Source organism: Erpetoichthys calabaricus, chromosome 1, assembly GCF_900747795.2.
Source record: "Erpetoichthys calabaricus chromosome 1, fErpCal1.3, whole genome shotgun sequence".
NCBI lineage: Eukaryota > Metazoa > Chordata > Cladistia > Polypteriformes > Polypteridae > Erpetoichthys > Erpetoichthys calabaricus.
In genome coordinates, this window is record NC_041394.2 from 335443651 (window position 1) to 335464590 (window position 20940).

General features: G+C 40.1%; 1 protein-coding gene across 2 annotated transcripts in view; it reads left to right on the forward strand.

Moving 5' to 3' along the window:
* Positions 1-3606: 3606 nt before the first annotated feature.
* Positions 3607-20940, forward strand: part of LOC114664880 (pentraxin fusion protein-like) — a 39618-nt gene continuing 22284 nt past the window's right edge. The window contains exons 1-4 of one of the 2 annotated variants that reach the window (XM_028819168.2): positions 3607-3681; positions 5792-6172; positions 6902-6973; positions 13296-13960. In XM_028819168.2, the coding sequence (XP_028675001.1) occupies positions 6910-6973; positions 13296-13942 (711 nt within the window). In that variant the 5' untranslated portion in view covers positions 3607-3681; positions 5792-6172; positions 6902-6909 and the 3' untranslated portion in view covers positions 13943-13960. Of the gene's footprint in view, positions 3682-5791; positions 6173-6901; positions 6974-13295 lie in introns of those variants that run through there. The other variant, XM_051927426.1, reaches the window with a different exon arrangement.

Consider the following 20940-nt stretch of genomic DNA (forward strand, 5'->3'; position numbering starts at 1 on the left):
TTTTATTATTAACATGTTTTTACAATGATTTGGGATGTGCTCCAACAAAATTAGGACTCGGACTGATAGAAAACTTTAAAATTGTAGGAAGGCTTTCATTCCCTTTATATTCTTTCATCTTTCCAATAACTTCCAATGCTCTAATCAATCCAGTTCTCTCGAATAATATCAAACTTATTTATTGAATCTAATGTAAGGCCCCAGTTGTATCTTTTATATTTATTATAAGAGAGATGGCCAAGTTTTATTCTAAATACACCACAAAGGTGTCCGATATGTTATTATTGCTTGGTAGAGAAGTTAGCCCACAATGTTTGGTGAAGTGATCACCTTTGTTTTAATATGAGCTACTGTGTTCAAAGCCTCTTTCTAAGTTATATTATAATTAGATGTCAGGTGATTTAAATAATGTTTGTTGGAGTTTCTCCAAATACACACACATTTTGATGAAGAGTTACAATCTGGATGTTGCATTGTCCTTATTTTAGTATATGATTGTACTGGTTAGGGCATAACTAAATAAAACCTATTTAAATAGTGGCCAGAAATAACAACTTAGTAGAGTAATATAAAAATTAAATCTCAACTTTGTACATTATAATTAGATCATCTGTGTGGTGTCACACAAGTGCGCATGGGAGACAGCTAAAGGGCTCAAAAGTTGAAAGGAACTACCTTATCATGACATTGGAAAAATTTGGGTTGGCCCGAACATATGTGCATGGATTACACCAGTTCAGAAACTTCAGTTTGTATTAACAACATTATTATAGACTACTTCAAACTAGAACTTGGTACAAGACAAGGATGCCCCCTGTCACCACTACTTTTTGCAATCGCCATTGAACCACTGGCAATTCACTGTCGAAATGCTATTTAGTTAAAGAGGATTATCAGAGAAGGACTTGAACATACACAGGCTTGGTCCGCAATAGAAATAAAATCCTGCAGCACTTCTTTATATTCCTTGCTTTGTACCCCAATAAATACAAGTTATCACCAATATACTAACAACCCAATTGTGTTTCATTCACTCAGAATATGGAAACAATGTAGGAAGCATTTTAGATAGAGAAGCTTTTATCTGTGGCACCTCTGCACGAGAACCACCTTTTTCTCTCAAACGTACGCAGCTTTTAATGTCTGGAAAACATTTGGTACTAGATCACTCAGAGATCTGTACATAGACAACGTCTTCGCATCCTATGAACAATTACACTCCAAATTTAACCTTCCAGCAACACATTTCTTTTACTACTTCCAAATTAGAAACTTTGTTTAACACATTTCGAAACAGGAATGGAAGGCAGCAATACAAAGAATCCACTCTAGCTCCATATGTGCAAAGCATACAATCATTCAACTTAAAATCATCTATCAAGCACATCTCTCTCGTTTAAAATTGTCCGAAAATGTTTCCAGGGCAAGATCCAGCTTGCGAATGTTGCAATCAAGTTCCAGCCTCACTGGGCCACATGTTCTGGGCTTGCACCAAATTAACATCATTCTGGACCAAAATCTTTAAATGCCTCTCAGACAGCTTTGGTGTCCCAATCCCTCCTAACCCATTAACAGCTGTGTTTGGTGGGCTCACAGCGGGGCTTAAAATGGAGAAGAACAAACAAAACTGGAATTCCCTTTACTTCACTATTGGCACGTAGACTTATCTTGGTCAACTGGAAGAATCCTAACTCACCTCTTTTAAGTCAGTGGGTAACCGATGTTATATACTACCTGGCAGAATCTAATTAATAACGTTTTAGAATAAGCATTTAAATTGAGGAAGTGGATTCTCTTCCTCTTTTTATTCTATTGATTTACTTATCTTTTTTACTATTAAAGTTTCACTATGTTGGCATAGCTCTCTTTCTCGTGGGTGGGTGTTGACTTGACTGGAAAGTTGTTTGATTTTAATAAATTCAATAAAATGTTAAAAAAATAAAGAACTCAAAGAAGGTAATTCCATGCCAGGCCAGGGGGTAGCAGAGTACAATAATCCTTACTTTGTTATTCCTGCAGATCAAACACGGGAAATTCTGCCTGGGTCCAACAACGTCACTTCCAGTTCCTTGTCTGATGACATCACTTCCAGTTCTGGGCCAATGACCTCAATTCCGGTTACATCACTTCCCCTGACTGACCCGAAAAACCCTGCCATCTTTCCTCTGTTAATCAGTTCTGTTTTGGACTCAATCTGTACAAAACTGTGCAACCTATTTTCACTTTTTGCAGCCAGATCTCAAGTATACAGGTGGTTGCCCCTAACCTTTTTGTACCTGTTAAGGCTGATTATTTCACAGTGGTTGTGACAATGAGTCAGTCTATTGACAATCTGGCTTAACCCTATTGTGTTTAATGGATGAATAAAACATTTGCTTAAAGTATTAGTTTCCATATCAATGTATATAATAAAATTCCCCATCAACGGTACATGATCATAATTTAGAGCTAAATCAGATAAAAAAAACTTAAATTCAATCTTGAAAAATGAATACGCCCCTGGAGGTTCTGTAGACTTGTGCTATAGCTCTGCTTTTCTCTGTTTTAATATCAATTATACATCCTCAAAGGATTTAAGTTAGTCTAAATTTTTAGAAACTGTTTGCAGTTCATCCTACAGAATTATCCTAGGGGCATCTCCTTGACTTCTCAATGATTTATAAAGGAATGTTATAACCATTTGGTGCCACCGCAGCTAAAGGAAACGTGTCAGATCGACTAAGACAGGTTTCAGTAAGAAGACACAAATCTGATCTTATATTTAATATATTATTTATTTAAGCTCTTTACTCTCCAAGAGGGTGAATGTTAAATAAACATCAATTTAAACTGAAAAGATTTTTTGATCTGGTATTATACTATTTTTTAATTTCAGTTACTTATACAAGTTGCCCAGTGGTGGTTCTTATTTAAACTCTTGTTCCAATTATGCTCTTTATCCTCTGATTGATAGTTGGTTTAGATTACATGTCCCACTGCAGAACAGCCCTGGATTCATCTAACCTCTTTGGTACTCACTTCCTACCTAAATACAACCAGAAACCAGTCTAGTGTACCCAAATAGTAAGTCATAGATCTCCTAACACCTCAACAGCAGTATATGGAGTGATACCAGATGGATAAGAGTGTGCTATGAACACTCAGTTGTCATATTCTATACCACACCTTTAACGTGCAGGCTTATTCTGCCTTGACTGGAAGAATCCCAGTCCATGTTCTTTAAGTCACTGTGGACATGATGTTATATATTATCTTAAAAAATGGAAAATAAAGTCTAAATCTTTCCACAAGGATCTGCTCAGAATTTTCTGGCATGAACTTATAAAGTAAACATGCGAGGTTATGTAATTTTAACATCTTTAAACTCAAAGTTCTTTATTTCCATTTGTTTCTTTTATTATAAATACTCAAAAGAACAAATTATTTCATTAAGTTGCTTTTTTGCTTTTTTTACTGGGCTTTTTCCTTGGCTCATTCCTAGAAAATGTGTTTGCTGTTTGTCTCAGCTTTCCTGGTGGTGTAAATATTAGTCTGTTAGTAAAGCATATCAATGACGTGTGTGGGTCAACACTGGACTTCAGATGAAGGTTATTGAAAAAAAGAGCCCAGTATAAATGAACGAGTTTCAGAGGTCCTTGCACATTTTCTAAGGGAGGATTCTCAGCCAATTCTAACTCAAGGGTAAGTGGGCAACTTTTATTTTACAAAGCAGTGCTTTAAACACAAACAGAATCAAATTATTGGTTTATTGTCATCACTTTCATTGATGCCATGCTGCAGTTCCAAAGCTTTATAATGAAATTTAAAAGAAATAAAGAACAAATGAAGAGGAGACCCATCAGTTTGTTGTATTAAGCAGATTGAGGAAGAGAAAGGAGCTATATAAATAAAGCATATTCTTATTATTTTAATAATTGTGAATTTCCCCTTGGGATTAATAAAGTATCTATCTATCTATCTATCTATCTATCTATCTATCTATCTATCTATCTATCTATCTATCTATCTATCTATCTATCTATCTATCTATCTATCTATCTATCTATCTATCTATCTAATAATAATAATAACACAAAAGCACTGGTCATGTGGGTCTGTAGTTATGTGAAAGTAGCATTTTGTAAAAATATAAGAAATACAATTAATTTCTTGGCCCATTGGAACTTTCTGTGAAGACGTCTGTTAAGAACTTGGGAGTAATCATGGATGGGGATTTTAAAACGGAAGGCCACATTAATTTGGTTATTAAGTCTATTTTTCTTCCAGATGAGACTCCTATCCTAGGTAAAGGCTTTATTTCCTTTTGAGGATTTTTGAGAAAGTCATACATGCTTTTGTTTCATCACGCCTCGACTATTGTAATGACCATTATTTTGGGGTTAGTCAGGCTTCTCTCTCCCGTCTCCAGTTGGTTCAGAATGTTACTGCCCGTCTTTTAACTGTGTCTAAAAAAATATTACCCCAATACTTAAGGCATTACATTGGCTTCCTATTAAGTATAGGGTTCGATTTAAGTTTCTTACAATTACCTTTTGAATTTTTAAAGGTCTGGCCCAGGGCTGTTTATGTGACCTGATTAGCCCCTACATTCCTGCTAGGTCTCTGAGATCCGCTGACAACACAAAAACGGAGAGGTGACCGGGCATTTTCTGTCCTGGCTGCAAAATTACGGAATGAGTTACCTTTAAATATTATGATGGCTCCATCATTCTTGATTTTTAAATCTCATCTCCAAATTCATTTTCATTGTCTGGCTTTTAATTAGATAGATAGATAGATAGATAGATAGATAGATAGATAGATAGATAGATAGATAGATAGATAGATAGATAGATAGATAGATAGATAGATAGATAGATAGATAGATAGATAGATAGATAGATAGATAGATAGATAGATAGATAGATAGATACTTTATTAATCCCAAGGGGAAATTCACATACTCCAGCAGCACCTTACTGATACAAAAAACAATATTAAATTAAAGATTGATAATAATGCAGGTAAAAACAGACAATAACTTTATATAATGTTAACGTTTACCACCCTGGGTGGAATTGAAGAGTCACATAGTTTGGGGGAGGAACGATCTGAAGCTGCTCCTCTGTCTAGAGATGACATTATTTAGTGGATGCAGTGGATTCTCCATAATTGATAGGAGCCTGCTGAGCGCCCGTCGCTCTGCCACAGATGTTAAACTGTCCAGCTCCATGCCAACAATAGAGCCTGCCTTCCTCACCAGTTTGTCCAGGCGTGAGGCGTCTTTCTTCTTAATGCTGCCTCCCCAGCACACCACCGCATAGAAATACTTCACCTTGAGTGTAGCTTGTCTTCACTTGTGACGTTTTAATTTTTGTATTTGTTTCTGTCATTATTTTTTATATTAATTGGTTATTCTCCTTGTACAGCACTATGGCCTCAACTCTTGTTTTAAGGTGCTTTATAAATAAATGATTGATTGACTGATTGATTGATTGAATTTCAGCTAAAGGCCTGCTTGTTCTAGACAAGCCATTGCCACATAAGACTGGCACCATTTAGGTGCTACCTTGCCTACTGGTGCTCACTGCTCTCTGGTGGACTGTGAGACCCTGCAGTGATCTGAGAGGGCAGCTTAGTTCATCACTGGAGTCACACAGACAGGAGAAGAGAATCCTAAAGAAATGGCTTGACGTGACAGCTGTATGCCCCTTTGTGATATTGTAGCATTTGATTTAGTATCAAATGAGTTGTTTATTTTATTTTTATAGCACTCTTCAAACATGTTGGTTTGTTGTTTTTTTTTTTACAGAGTGAAGATTATTCCTGTGACAGATTGTCAAGAGACTGACGATTTCATACAAAGGAGTCTGTTACTGTCTTGAGAGAAACTGGATTTAACCAGAATAGAACAAGAAGGGGAAGACGGAGAAGCACAACTACATAAGAGAAAAAGGACATCAAAATACAGTATTTACCATACTGTATATACTCGCATTTAAATTCTCCTGCAGATAAGTCAAGAGCTTAATGTTACCTTGGCTTTAAATCTGTTTAATGGTATTTAGATAAAAAAAGGTATCGATTTCTATCAAAAGCAAGGAAAATTCTGAGTGACCTCCATCAAACCTTCAACTGGCAACGTATGTTCTTTACTACAGTTTGTTTATTAGTGCAAAGTTGTGTTTGACAGGTAAGTTCTTGTTTTACTGTGTTTTAAATGTAATATTACTGTTTCTCTTTAAAAAAAATGTGCTGACAAATGAAATTTACCTACTGGGACAATAAACTTGAAAAGAATAAAATAGAATAGAAGAGGACAGAGGTGAACACCAGAAGAAATGACTTCTCAAAGTGGAACAGTCTCTTAACTTTGAGGATTTGGGGGATACAAGAATATGAAAATGTCATGTGGATAAAGTTTGGGCTTCAGAGGAACAAGACGCGTTCTCAAAGCTGAATCTCAGGAGATAAAGTCACCTGATATTCCAACACCCTCTACTCAAACTACGATCTCCGCGGCTAAAGAAGGCCAACAGCACACCTCTAGTGAAACGTCTGAAGATGTTTCAGAGACTCCATACAGACACCATGCCATCAAGCAGAGGGACGTAATTCATGTCACTTGTCAACTGCTTTCATGCAGTTTTAATACTGAAAAGTGTGGCTAAGTATGCTTTATTAGGTGTCTCCACACAGTCCTGATAACCTCCTTTTCTTGGTCGTTTTTTGAGTGCTATTATAAAGCAAAGACTGGATGTGGATACAGATTGGGTGTGGATACAGTAATATTATCACAGGATATCCTGGACATAACAGCACGCCAACATTTTAAGTCAAGCACATTGTCATTCTGTTTTTTTTTTGTTTGTTTTTTTTTTTTTTTTTTACAATTTAAATTACTTTTCCTTCCTTTCATCAGAAATCACAATGAAGTGGCCTCTCTTTGCTTTCTGTCTTCTTCTCTCCGGCTGCAATGTGTGCTGTGAAAAAGGTAAGCATGTCAATACTAGTGACCTGTTGAAGCTTCTCATAGTTTGTATTGATTTTTATCTCATTTGGGGTCAATGGAATTTGAATGCTGAGACAAAAGTGGATATAAGATTGGACTTCAGCTGTGTGTACCCGAATATTTCCCTCATCTCCAAACACAATTTAACTCTTTCACTCAAGCAAAATGTGCTGCGTCAATTGCCAAATCGAAAAGAATCCACTATGATTGAATTGATCCTGGACTCTGCTATCCAGCTAACAGGCTATACTGCACAGCGCCATGATAGGACCAGTGACTCCGGTAAGAACAGAGGAGGGGGGCTGTGTGTGTACGTAAATAACAACTGGTGTACAAATACAGTGACTGTAGACAGTCACTGCTCCCCGAATCTGAAGTATGTGACTGTTAGATGTAGACCCATTCCCATTGGGATTAATAAAGTATCTATCTATCTATCTATCTATCTATATATCTCCCTAGAGAGTTTACTGTGGTCATGATTACCGCTGTTTTCATAGCACCGGATGCTGACCAGTCAGCTGACCAAGCACCCTGATGCTGTGTATATCATTGCTGGGGACTTTAACCATGTGGATTTAAAACTTGTGCTCCCTAAATTCCATCAGCACGTCAAGTGTGCCACCAGAGGAGCTAACACATTGGATAAAGTCTACACAAACATTAAACAGGGCCACATCGCTACCACACCTGGGCCACTCTGAACACACGTCACTGTTTTTAATCCTGGCATACATCCCACTCAGGAAAACTGCCCCTAATAGCACAAGGACAGTTAAAACTTGGCCAGATGGAGCCTCTCAGCAGCTGCAGGACTGTTTCAGTAGGACCAACTGGGACATCTTTGAACACCCAGACCTTGAAGTGTTTAGTGACAGCGTACTGTGTTATATTAAGAACTGCACAGACATTGTCACAGTGGATAAATGTATCTGGGTCTACCCCAATCAGAAGACCTGGATGACCAGGGAAGTCCAGAGGCTGCTGAAAGAGAGGAACACTGCCTTCAGGTCTGGTGACAAGGTCCTCCTTAGAACAGACTGTGCCAGCCTAAAGAGGGGCATCCGAGAGGCTAAGTCAGGCTATAAAAGGAAGATCGAGGAACAACTGGACAGTAACAATGGCAGGCAAGTGTGGATGGATGTCCAGCATATGACCAACTACAGGACAAGTCCTGGAGCTGTGGGAGGTGATTTATCACTGGCTGAGGAACTGAACCACTACTTTGCCCAGTTTGAAGTGGATCCACAGCCAGACCCTATCCAGAAACCAACAACAGCCCCATCTTCACAGTGGGGGAGCACGAGGTGAGACACATGCTGCGGGCTATCAACCCACGGAAGGCAGCTGAACCTGACGGTATCTCAGGACGCATGCTGAAAGACTGTGCAGACCAACTGGCTGGGGTCTTCAGAAGGATATTCAACCAGTCTGTGTCTCAGTCCACTGTGCCACCCTGCCTGAAATCCCCTGTCATAGCGCCTCTGGCCAAGAAACAGACCAGACCAGTCTTAATGACTACAGGCCAGTTGCACTGACCCCTGTGGTTATGAAGTGCTTTGAGAAGCTCATCAGGAACCACATCATGTCATTCATTCCTCCCATGCTTGATCTGCACCAGTTTGCCTACAGAGCAAACAAGTCTATGGAGGACGCTGTGGCCACTGTTCTCCATGCTGTTCTGTCCCATCTGGAGCAGCAGGGGAGCTACGCACGGCTGCTCTTCATAGACTTCAGCTCTACCTTGAATACCATCTTACCCCACAGACTGGTGACCAAGCTGTCAGACATAGGACTTCCACACTCCATCTGCCTTTGGATCAAGGACTTCCTGAGTGATAGCACTCAGAGGTTTAGAGTGGGCCCCTACTTCTCCAAACCCATCAGCCTCAGCACTGGCTCCCCACAGGGCTGTGTGCTGAGCCCCCTGCTCTATACCCTCTGCACCCACACTTGCATTCCTGCCCATTGCAGTAACACCATTGTTAAGTTCACTGATGATACCACGGTAGTAGGGCTCAACTCTGGAAGGGATGAGTCCGCCTACAGGGATAAGGTGGAGCAGCTGACAATGTGGTGTAGGAATAACAACTTGCTCCTAAATACAGCCAAGACCAAGGAGCTCATCATGGAATTCAGGAAGAAGGCAGACAACATCCAGCCACTCATCATCAACAGGGACTGTGTGGAGAGGGCCTCAGACTTCCGCTTCTTGGGAGTCACCATTAGGGAGCACTTGACCTGGGGAACACACACTGCTGAGGTAGAGAAGAAGGCGCATCACTTTTTCCACATTTTGTTATGTTACAGCCTTATTCCAAAATGGATTAAATTCATTTTTTTCAACACCCCTTAATGACAACGTGAAAAAAGTTTACTCAAGGTTTTTACAAATTTATTAAAAATAAAAAAACTGAGAAATCACATGCACATAAGTATTCACAACCTTTGCTCAATACTTTGTCGATGCACCTTTGGCAGCAATTACAGCCTCAATTACAGTCTTTTTGAATATGATGCCACAAGCTTGGCACACCTATCCTTGGCCAGTTTCGCCCATTCCTCTTTGCAGCACCTCTCAAGCTCCATCAGGTTGGATGGGAAGCGTCGGTGCACAGCCATTTTAAGATCTCTCCAGAGATGTTCAATCGGATTCAAGGACATTCACAGAGTTGTCCTGAAGCCACTCCTTTGATATCTTGGCTGTGTGCTTAGGGTCGTTGTCCTGCTGAAAGATGAACCGTCGCCCCAGTCTGAGGTCAAGAGCACTCTGGAGCAGGTTTTCATCCAGGATGTCTCTGTACATTGCTGCAGTCATCTTTCCCTTTATCCTGACTAGTCTCCCAGTTCCTGCCGCTGAAAAACATCCCCACAACATGATGCTGCCACCACCATGCTTCACTGTAAGGATGGTATTGGCCTAGTGATGAGCGGTGCCTGGTTTCCTCCAAACGTGACACCTGGCATTCACACCAAAGAGTTCAATCTTTGTCTCATCAGACCAGAGAATTTTCTTTCTCATGGTCTGAGAGTCCTTCAGGTGCCTTTTGGCAAACTCCAGGAGGGCTGCCATGTGCCTTTTACTAAGGAGTGGATTCTGTCTGGCCACTCTATCATACAGCCCTGATTGGTGGATTGCTGCAGAGATGGTTGTCCTTCTGGAAGGTTCTCCTCTCTCCACAGAGGACCTCTGGAGCTCTGACAGAGTGACCATCGGGTTCTTGGTCACCTCCCTGACTAAGGCCCTTCTCCCCCAATCACTCAGTTTAGATGGCCGGCCAGCTCTAGGAAGAGTCCTGGTGGTTTCGAACTTCTTCCACTTATGGATGATGGAGGCCACTGTGCTCATTGGGACCTTCAAAGCAGCAGAAATTTTTCTGTAACCTTCCCCAGATTTGTGCCTCAAGACAATCCTGTCTCGGAGGTCTACAGACAATTCCTTTGACTTCATGCTTGGTTTGTGCTCTGACATGAACTGTCAACTGTGGGACCTTATATAGACAGGTGTGTGCCTTTCCAAATCATGTCCAGTCAGCTGAATTTACCACAGGTGGACTCCAATTAAGCTGTAGAAACATCTCAAGGATGATCAGGGGAAACAGGATGCACCGGAGCTCAATTTTGAGCTTCATGTCAAAGGCTGTGAATACTTATGTACATGTGCTTTCTAAATTTTTTTATTTTTAAAAAATTTGCAAAAATCTCAAGTAAACTTTTTTCACCTTGTCATTATGGGGTGTTGTGTGTAGAGGAAAAAAATGAATTTAATCCATTTTGGAATAAGGCTGTAACATAACAAAATGTGGAAAAAGTGATGCGCTGTGAATACTTTCTGGATGCACTGTATAGCAACAAACCTGGGCTGCTTGCACCTTCTCCATGTGAGATTTTAGAATAAGTCTAATTTTGGCAAATCTATCGCATAACTGTGCAATATATTCAAGTATATTTATACAGGGGAGCGCCTCCTCCTCCCAACACTCTTTTAAAATAACTATTATACCTCAGGGTTGTCGTCCATATAATAATTCAAAGGGTGAGAACCCCGTAGATGGTTGTGGGACTTCTCGATATGCAAAAAGGATGAGGGGGAGGTGCTGATCCCAGTTCCTTCCATCCTCATTGACTACCTTGCACAGCATCTGTTTGAGAGTTTGATTAAGACCAGACTAGACCATCGACTAGACCATTGGTTTGAGGATGATATACCGAGGTCTTTAAATGTTTTATTTTCAGTAATTTGGCCGTCTCCCTGAACGTCTCCAAGGTAAAAGGGGTCCCTTGATCCGTCCTACTCGATAGTGTGTGACAATCGCTGGTTTTGACATTTCTTCTTTTCCTCCTTTAACAAAAGAATCTAAGAGTTTAGTGGGTGCCTTTCGTGTTATGTACACATCACAGGTGTAAAACAGCTGGATTCTCAACTTTCTAAATTCACAGAACACAAGCACTGTTGAATGAACACATCCATGTTGCCATTGGTCCATCTCTGTTTCTTTTTATCTTATATACGCAAATGACTGCAGGAGTTGACAGACATATCCTGAAATTTGACTCTCTCATTGTGAGTCTTTGACAAGATAAGGAGGACAGCTGTGGACCTGTTGTTGATGAGCTTCTACAATGGTGTGATCATTCTTTTTTACATTGAAAAATCTCTAAGACAAAGTATATGGCTGTAGATTTTTGACGTTGCTCTTCTTCCCCCTATGATAAATCATAAATGTGTAGAATATGGACATGGTGGAGCAATATTTTGAATTTCCCCATGGGGCTAAGAAAGTTTTATCTAATCTAATCTAATACAAATACAGTATTTACGATCAATTGTTGATTATAGGCTTACCTATTGCCTAATTTTCCTTGTATATTTTTCTTTTTTCTTTCTTCATCTTGTAAAGCACTTTGAGCACCATCATTTGAATGAAAACGAGCTATCTAAAAAATTTTGTTGCTGTTGTTGCTGTTTAGAAATTGCCATGTCATTTTCTACCCAGCTTAATCCAGACCAGTGTTGCAGGGTGCTTTGAGCCTATCTCAACTAACATGAAGAGCAAGACAGGAACAAACACCGGACAGGGTGGCAGTCCATTGCAAGGTGAACACACACACTGCAGCCACAGCCAATTTAGCATCGCCCATTTCACTTAACCATCATGTCTTTGGACAGCTGGAGGAAACTGGAGCACCCGGAAGAAACCCATGCAGAGATGTAAACTCCACCCAGGGATGTGAACCCTGGTGTCCTTACTGGAAGGCAGCAGCACTACCATTGTCCCACCATGCCTGCCTTTATTTTTAGAAATGTTTAATCTCTATATCCTCTTTAATAAAATCCCTGTGTGCGTCCAGGTGTCCATGTGTGTGTCTTCTGGTGAAGTGCGCATGCGCAGGGCACGGTGCAATATTACTGTCAGAGAAAGTTACAGGCATTTTACGGAAATACAAACCAGTATTACTGCGAGAGGAAATTAAAGGTACACAATACAGTGACGCATATTACAGCCACATACAAGCCAGTATTACTGTCAGAGGAGATTAAAGGCATATTACCGACGCGCACGCCTGTATTACCGCCAGAGAAAATTAAAGGTATATTACGGACGTACAAGCCAGCAGATGTACAAGACAGTATTATTGTCACAGAAAATTAAAGTCACACAATACACGGCGGCAGCCCACAAAGAAGTCAGCTCAGCAAGTAAACATCAACAAAAGAAAGGCTGAAAGACAAAGAAAAATACGACCAACAAAATGAATGAGGTCAAAGTCCCTTGCCATTTAATATAGACTGTTCCTACTGATGTTTATGCACTATTGTTCTAGCGCCCGTTATTGTAACGGGTTTAATGACTAGTATATATATATATAAAATCCAGCATCTATCTGTCTGTCCACTTTTCACGAGAGAACTACTTAACAAATTTAGATGGGGTTTTTTCTATAATTTGCTTGAACATTCCGGATGATTTTGCGACTTCTCTCATCACACTAAGTATCATAGTTCACTTACATGAGTGATATATTTGCGTTAATCCAAGACAGAGGCTGCGGGAGGGGGAAGCGTGACATCAGGAGTGGGGAGCCGGGCAGGGCCCTCATCACTCACACGCCAGCCTCCATTTGAGTCGGTATACAGTACCCTTGGCCACGTTTTGGAGCGTGCCTTGCCTCCACTTAGCTAGTGATACCTGCTTGTTTATTGTTTTTTAAAGTTTGTCCTGTTTCACGAATACACAGGCGGAGCCGCAGGGGACATCTAGCTTAATATAAAAGTAACATTCTTTTTTTTATTATTTCACAGGTCTTAAAAAGATGTCATTGATTTTTCCTGAGGAAACTGACAACAGTTATGTGATGCTTCGTCCAGCTAAGCCCATGAGCTTCACAGCCTTCACACTCTGCATGTGCGTCGCTTCGGAGTTACATTTATTGCGGGAAACTGTACTATTTTCCTATTATAACTCAGGAGATGCACTAAATCTGTGGGTTGAATATGGAAAATTTAATTTTTACTTGCTTCACTCAAATCCTGTAAGTTTCAGACTTCCTCAGCTCAACTCATTCTGGACAAATCTATGTGTAACATGGGAGTCGTCGTCTGGACTGACTGCCATTTGGGTTGATGGTAAAAGTAGTGGCAGGAAAGTTTATAGACAAGGACACGAGGTTCAGGATGGGGGAATTGTAATTCTGGGACAAGATCAGGATAATCCAGGGAATGAGTTTGACAAAAAGCAAAGCTTTATTGGGGAAATAACCAGCGTTCATCTTTGGGACTATGTGCTACCGTCTGATGAACTATGCCTTGTCAGTCAAGGACATACTGAGCCTAAAGGGAATGTGATTGATTGGAATACTGTGGGTTATGAAGCTAGAGGAAATGTTTTAATAAAACCCGTTAACAACTATAAATTTTGCACGTCAGTTAGTTCCTCTAAAATGTGGTGAATAAATGTTGGTAATCTATTCTTATTTGTGTAAGGTGTTCCGAATTAAACTAGAAAGACCTGAAGCTGCACCAGACTATCGAAACATGAAGTTATTATACGTGGAGTTCAGTAGCAGAATTTCAATCCAAGAGTCTCCACACAACCCACTCACATTAAATATATAACATATATAAATTACAAGAATTCTAAAGATGGCATTGTGCACTTCTGTGACTCCTTCTTTTGCTACTATTCTGTCCATTTAATGACTTTTTATATGGATTGCTCTATTCTATTTTCAATTTAGGTATACTGCATATATTCACAAATATAAAAGTTATAAAAAATAAATAAATACCTAATTAATCTAAAAAAGTATATTATATGCAATGAATATATATCCTCTGTGACAGGAATGACAGGGTGCCAGAAGAAAATCTGGGCCGCCAACCATTTAAGATTTTGACAAAACAAAAAGGTTCACTCTTTGGCCTCTTTGCCCTTGGGCTACAAAAAAAATATTAGGCTACTAGCCAGAAGTCAGGGGCATGTGCCGTCTAGAAGGTCACTCTAACCAAAAATGACTCCTACTTCTGGGCTTTTATGGACGGAGAATTGGAAGGAGCAGAGTCAAATGCCCTTACTGGGTGGTTTCTCCACACCGCAGGCAAAGAAGGAGATGGCAATGTTAGCGATAGCATGCCCCTCTCATCCTGGCAGGTATTACATACCTTGACAGAGCCTGAAAGGAAATCCTCTGGCATGCGTGGGTGACAGCTCTTATAGTTTAACCACCGAGCACTTTAGTTGGGTTTATAAAACCTCTAAAAAGTAAAGACCTGAGAAAATTGTAACATTTCAACAGATAAAGGTAAAGTCAGCTAGCAAGCTAAGATGGCAAAGCAAAATTCTATCCAGAAAGAAAATTCAGTAATAACAGAATTATAGATTCAGTGGAAACTGGGATGAAGGGAGGTCAAGAGTCATCTGACAGAGGCTATCTAGCCATCCATTCTACAGTTTACTGTTACTTATCTACATTGAATATGACAAAAGTCATGGATCTTCTCAGATTCCATTCTTGGGCGAGAAAGAATAACTTGATCAAAGCAGAGGTGACACCAAGTGACATCACAGGACATTGAGCAAATAAAGTAAGAATGAGAAAGATTCAGTAAGTGGAGGGTTACATTCTGATGAAAAGGCTCGAAACGTTTGAAGGATGAGCCATTAAATAACGAAACAAGCGAAACAAGCTAAAGCAAAATTACTCAATGAAGCAATCACTGGAAAATTAACAAAATCAAAAGAAAATATTGCTAATTCTATGAGATTTCTCATACACAGTAATGAAAACAGAAGTTTCAAGGTAAGGAAGGTAAAAGTTTTGAGGTAAGCTAGTGTGACCACAAGGGGGCGTCAAAGACCCCCAAACCACAGACACAATAATGCCTAACACGATTCCAGGTTCTATAAAAAGGTTTTTATTTGTCTCCAGCACCTTCTGTATGCAATCACCAGCCACAATGCACAAATACAAATTCTTTCCTTCCACTTCCCGCAGAGTGTTTTCCACTGCCTCCTAACTCTGACTCAGTTAAGTGAGGATGAAGGCTCCCTTTTGAATCCGACCCAGAAACTCCTTCCGTTGTCATACCCAGCATTTCCATGTTGTGTGGAAACTAGTGCAGTCCTCCATTTGCAGCACCTTCTGATGGTACCTAAAGACCAGGGCTGTCTTAACGTATGGCTACACTGGGCAATTGCCCGGGGGCCCGACAAGCATAGGGGCCTCATGCTAATCTATGAATTTTATGATTTGCTGTCAATAAATAAATACTATACTATACTAAACTATAAATATATGTTATTGTGTTACAAGTGAACATTGGCATTCGCCACTGATTTATCATCATGGTCACCTCTGCAACCTCATGTGCATGTATGTGTACGGATCTCATGCACTACATAACGTAAAAGCGTATATGTTAACGTCACTTCAACTCAATTCTCTGCAAAGAAATTTCGCAAACATTTGTGTTGAACATTCGATTAAAAAAAAATAATTCATATTAATTTCATATTGTGCCATCTCCTTCTGTATGGTTTACCAATTAAGTATTATTTATATGTTGACATTTTTGTGTTTTTCAAGGCTCATGTTATATTGTTCAAATCTTTGTGTTGATTAATCGTCGCCATTTAATGTTTAAACACTGATTTTGTTGGAAGTACCAATGCAATAAATATGCGTTTAATTTTATCAACAATTTACATCTTTATTTCTGTGAGTGGTTGTGTAGGTGGGGGTCCCAGTGGGAGGCCTATAATGCTATTAAGAAGGTCCTGCCAAAGACCCCTAAAAGGCTGTGTTTCCAGACTCCAACTCCCATGCCACCCTGTGGGTGTTCTAATCAGGTTCAGCCCTGAATGACACTGTCCCTTCTCATGTGAGGGAATAAACTGCTCCTGGGATGACCAATTGGCCAGTCTATCCATTATGGCCTCCTATCGCTCAGGGACCTACAGTAGTTATACGCACTAAAATTCTGAATTCTTATAATTTCTATCTATCGACTATTACTATTTTGTAATTTTCAGTTAGGTTTTGATGTTTTGGTTAGTACTGATTTAACAGCTTTAGACCCTGACTGATTCTGACAATCAGTTCTTCTCCCAGTCCTCTCATTAAATTTCCTTCTGACCAACCATCAAATTAATCTTGGTAAAAAAAACAGGAGAAAACACAAATGCCAATGCAAAGTGCATGGGGCTCAGCAGTCCATTTTAACAGCATGCCTGTGGAATTAGCAGTAATAGCCCAACCAGCATGAGAGAATTATTAAGTGGTAACATAGCATTCATCTTAAGAAATAGAATAAAGAGTCAATAAATGTCAGAAACAACAACAACATGTATTTATATGGCATATTTTCATGCAAATGATGTAACTCAAAGTGCTTTACAAGATAAGAAAAGTATAAAAATAAGATTAGGCAATACTAAGTTACAAACAATAAAGTAATGTCCGTTGGCCAAGAGGACAGATAAAACAAAAACAAAAAAAAATTCTCTAGAGGGTTGGAGAAAAAAAAACAAAATCTGCAGGGGGTCCGAGATCACGAGACCACCCAGTCATGAATGGGCATTCTATTTAACATCTTCTTCTTCTTCTTCTTCTTCTTCTTTCGGCTGCTCCCATTAGGGGTTGCCACAGCGGATCATATTCTTCCATATCTTTCAGTCCTCTGCATCTTGTTCTGTTACATCCATCACCTGCATGTCCTCTCTCACCACATCCATAAACCTTCTCTTAGGCCTTCCTCTTTTCCTCTTCCCTGGCAGCTCTATCCTTAGCATCCTTCTCCCAATATACCCAGCATCTCTCCTCTGCACATGTCCAAACCAATGCAATCTCACCTCTCTGACTTTGTCTCCCAACCGTTCAACTTGAGCTGACTCTCTAATCTCCTCATTTCTAATCCTGTCCATCCTCATCACATCCAATGCAAATCTTAACATCTTTAACTCTGCCACCTCCAGCTCTGTCTCCTGCTTTCTGGTCAGTGCCACCGTCTCCAACCCATATAACATAGCAGGTGTCACTACTGTCCTATAGACCTTCCCTTTCACTCTTGCTGATACTAGTCTGTCACAAATTACTCCTGACACTCTTCTCCACCCATTCCACCCTGCCTGCAATCTCTTTATCACCTATCTATCTTACACAACCCCCATTACTCTGTACTGTTGATCCCAAGTATTTAAACTCATCCACCTTCGGCAATTCTACTCCCTGCATCCTCACCATTCCACTGACCTCCCTCTCATTTACACACAAGTATTCTGTCTTGTTCCTACTGACCTTCATTCCTCTCCTCTCTAGAGCATATCTCCACCTTTTCAGGATCTCCTCAACCTGCTTCCTGCTATCGCTACAGATCACAATGTCATCAGCAAACATTATAGTCCACAGGGACTCCTGTCAAATTTCATCTGTCAAACTGTCCATCACCATTGCAAATAAGAAAGGGCTCAGAGATGATCCCTGATGTAATCCCACCTCCACCTTGAATGCATCCGTCGGTCCTACCACAGACCTCACCACTGTCACACTTCCCTCGTACATATTCTGTACAACCCTTATGTACTTCTCTGCCATTCCCGACTTCCTCATACAATACCACAGCTCCTCTCAAGGCACCCTGTCATATGCGTTCCCCAGGTCCACAAAGACGCAATGCAACTCCTCCTGGCCTTCTCTAAACTTCTCCATCAACATCCTCAGAGCAAACATTGCATCTGTGGTGCTCTTTCTTTTCATGAAACCATAATGCTGCTCACTAATCATCACCTCACTTCTTAACCTAGCTTCCGCCATTCTTTCCTATAACTTCATGCTGTGGCTCATCAATTTTATTCCTCTCTAGTTTCCTAATAAATGGGGATGGTTACGTCAGGAAGGGCATTCGGTGTAAAATTTTGCCAAATCAGTATGCATTCTATCTAAAATAAATGATCTAAATCAGTCCTCAGACTTCACATGGAAGAATTAGATCCATTAGATCAAGCTGCCTCCCCCTAATGGCCATTCCATAGCTGAGCCAGTGCTGGGCCAGCCAATCTGATGAAAGGACCCCTCTACCCGACAATTCCTGCAATCCTCCATCAGAGATGACTTTACCTTAGGCAGACAAAACAATTTGATTGATCTGATGAATACTCCCTCTTCAGCATTAACTGAAGGGATAATTAAAGAACCAATGAACAGGTTTCTTCTTACTTTCTGCCTCAAAGAGGTTTTATCAAACTTGTCCTAGTACAGGATTAGTGTCTTTCCTTAATTAATATGTTTGATTTGTACCACACTAGCCCTCCATGCAGGTTAAACCAGCAATTGAAAGCAATCTCATGTAAACATGAGAAATAAAGAATCAGTTATAATCATTCAGGACAGAGAGAATTTGACAAGTCAAAAAGGCAGCAAAGTGAAAACACCCAAAAAAAATAAAGTTTTTGTCCAGCATGAAGACTTAGCCTTATGGATGGATCAGGTTTAAAGGTCTGAATCACACAGTGGAAAGGTTGTTACTCCCTAAGTAGTTTTAACACTAACTAAATGTGCAGACAAGTTGTGCAATATCCACAGCAGTCAGAAACAATAAATGAAATGGAAGTATGGAAATCATTAAATTAACAATAAAAAATAATAACAACCTTAAAAAGAAATTAGTAGTGTTCAATATGAGAAGAAACTCTGAAAATCATAACAATTATAAGAAACAAGTTATTAGAAAGTCATGACTGTGACCCTAACAAATGTTGGAAAAGCTAAAATAATGAGATGATTTTTTTTCATTTATTGAATCTTTGTATGATTGTCTGTTTATTATTTGCTAAATATTAATATGTTTAGTTTTCTCTTTTCATGTTGTAGGTACCAAGTTGAATAGACTGGCATCTTGATGAGGAGGAAGGGTGGTTACTTACCCAGATAGGAGGTCATAAAGGAAGGCTATGGAAGGAAAAGTGTCACTTCTGGGGTAGTTGTTGATACCATTCCTGGCTGGGAAGTGTGATGGACGGCCGGCAACTCATCCCAGCAGACACATCCAGGCCGTTAGATGGTGTCTTCCCTGCAGCAAAGGGAGATGGAGTTCGGTTTCACAGCCCTGTTGGGGACCCTGGGGGCCACTGTGGGACGCTGCAGGAAGACAGGGGGTTTTTATTTCCCGTATAGCCTGGAAGTACTCCCAAGTCATGGGGACGGAAGAACTGAAGTACTTCCGGGCTGAAGAAAAATATAACTCTTTATCTGACCTGGAAGTGCTATGGAATCACGTGGACTGAAGGACAGGAACACTTCCGGGTCAAGGACTATTTAAAGGACTGTGGGAAACCCAGTAGGAGAGCCGGAGTTGGGAGGAAGTGTGACGGAGCTGCTGGGTGGAAGAGGAGGATTTATTGTTGTGATTATTGATTATTATTGTGTTTTGTGGAGGTGGAGGTGCTTTGTGCACATTATAAAAGAAATTAAAAATATTACTGGGACTTTTACCTGGTGTTTGGACGTGTTGTCTATGGGTTTTACGGGGCAACAGCGACCCCTAGTGTCACAGAAGATATAACAGAAGGACAGGGAAGGTCTGTCTCTTGGGGCCATGTAGTCCCCCAGTATGTCAGATGGCAGCATCACTCGAGTAGAGCTCCCATTTCCACCCTCGCAGGGCGATATCCTGTAGTCTTGATGGACAGCCCTGTCAGAGTATGTGGGTGGCACCAGAGGGAACTGTAGGGAGAGGACTTACACATTTTAAGGAGGTTCTACCTGACCCGGAAGTGCTTTGAGAATGTAATCATGTGATACCAGAAATACTCCCAGAAGCCGATCAACCTCATCCAGGGGAGCTAGAGTTGGGAGGTTGAGGACAATACTTGCCTGAAGGAGAGCAGAGGAGAATTAATATATAAACTGTGTGTGTCAATACTTTTGGAAGAAAACTGAAAACGGGCATGTGTGAATAATAAAATGCACTTATTGTTGAACCCTTGGCTGTGAACATGCATTGTGTCTCGAGTCTGGGGTTCAGTGGCACCCCCTACCTGTCACAATGCATTGACAAATATTATTTAGTTAATTCATTTTCTTGCATTTTTTAATGTTTATTCTATTTTAATGTATTATATTCCTTGTGCCATGTAGGCGGAAATAACACAGCAGCAAATGCCACAGCTGGGGCACCACTCTCTAACACTGATGATTAATGGAAACATTGATTGTGAACTTTCCTGTTTTGGCTTTCTTTATATAACCTTTGTAAAATGTTTCTTTTCAATTATTTTTAGTTTTTGAACTTTAACTGTGTTAAAGGGATTATGATTATTGGGTTCCAGACTAGGTTTGTTAACTCAGATCCTCCTTTTTAGCATAATCTCTTTTTGTTCACCATATACTTTTGTGTCATACATTTTTTCAAATTAAAGAAACTTGTTTTATTATTGTGAGCACAGGGTTTG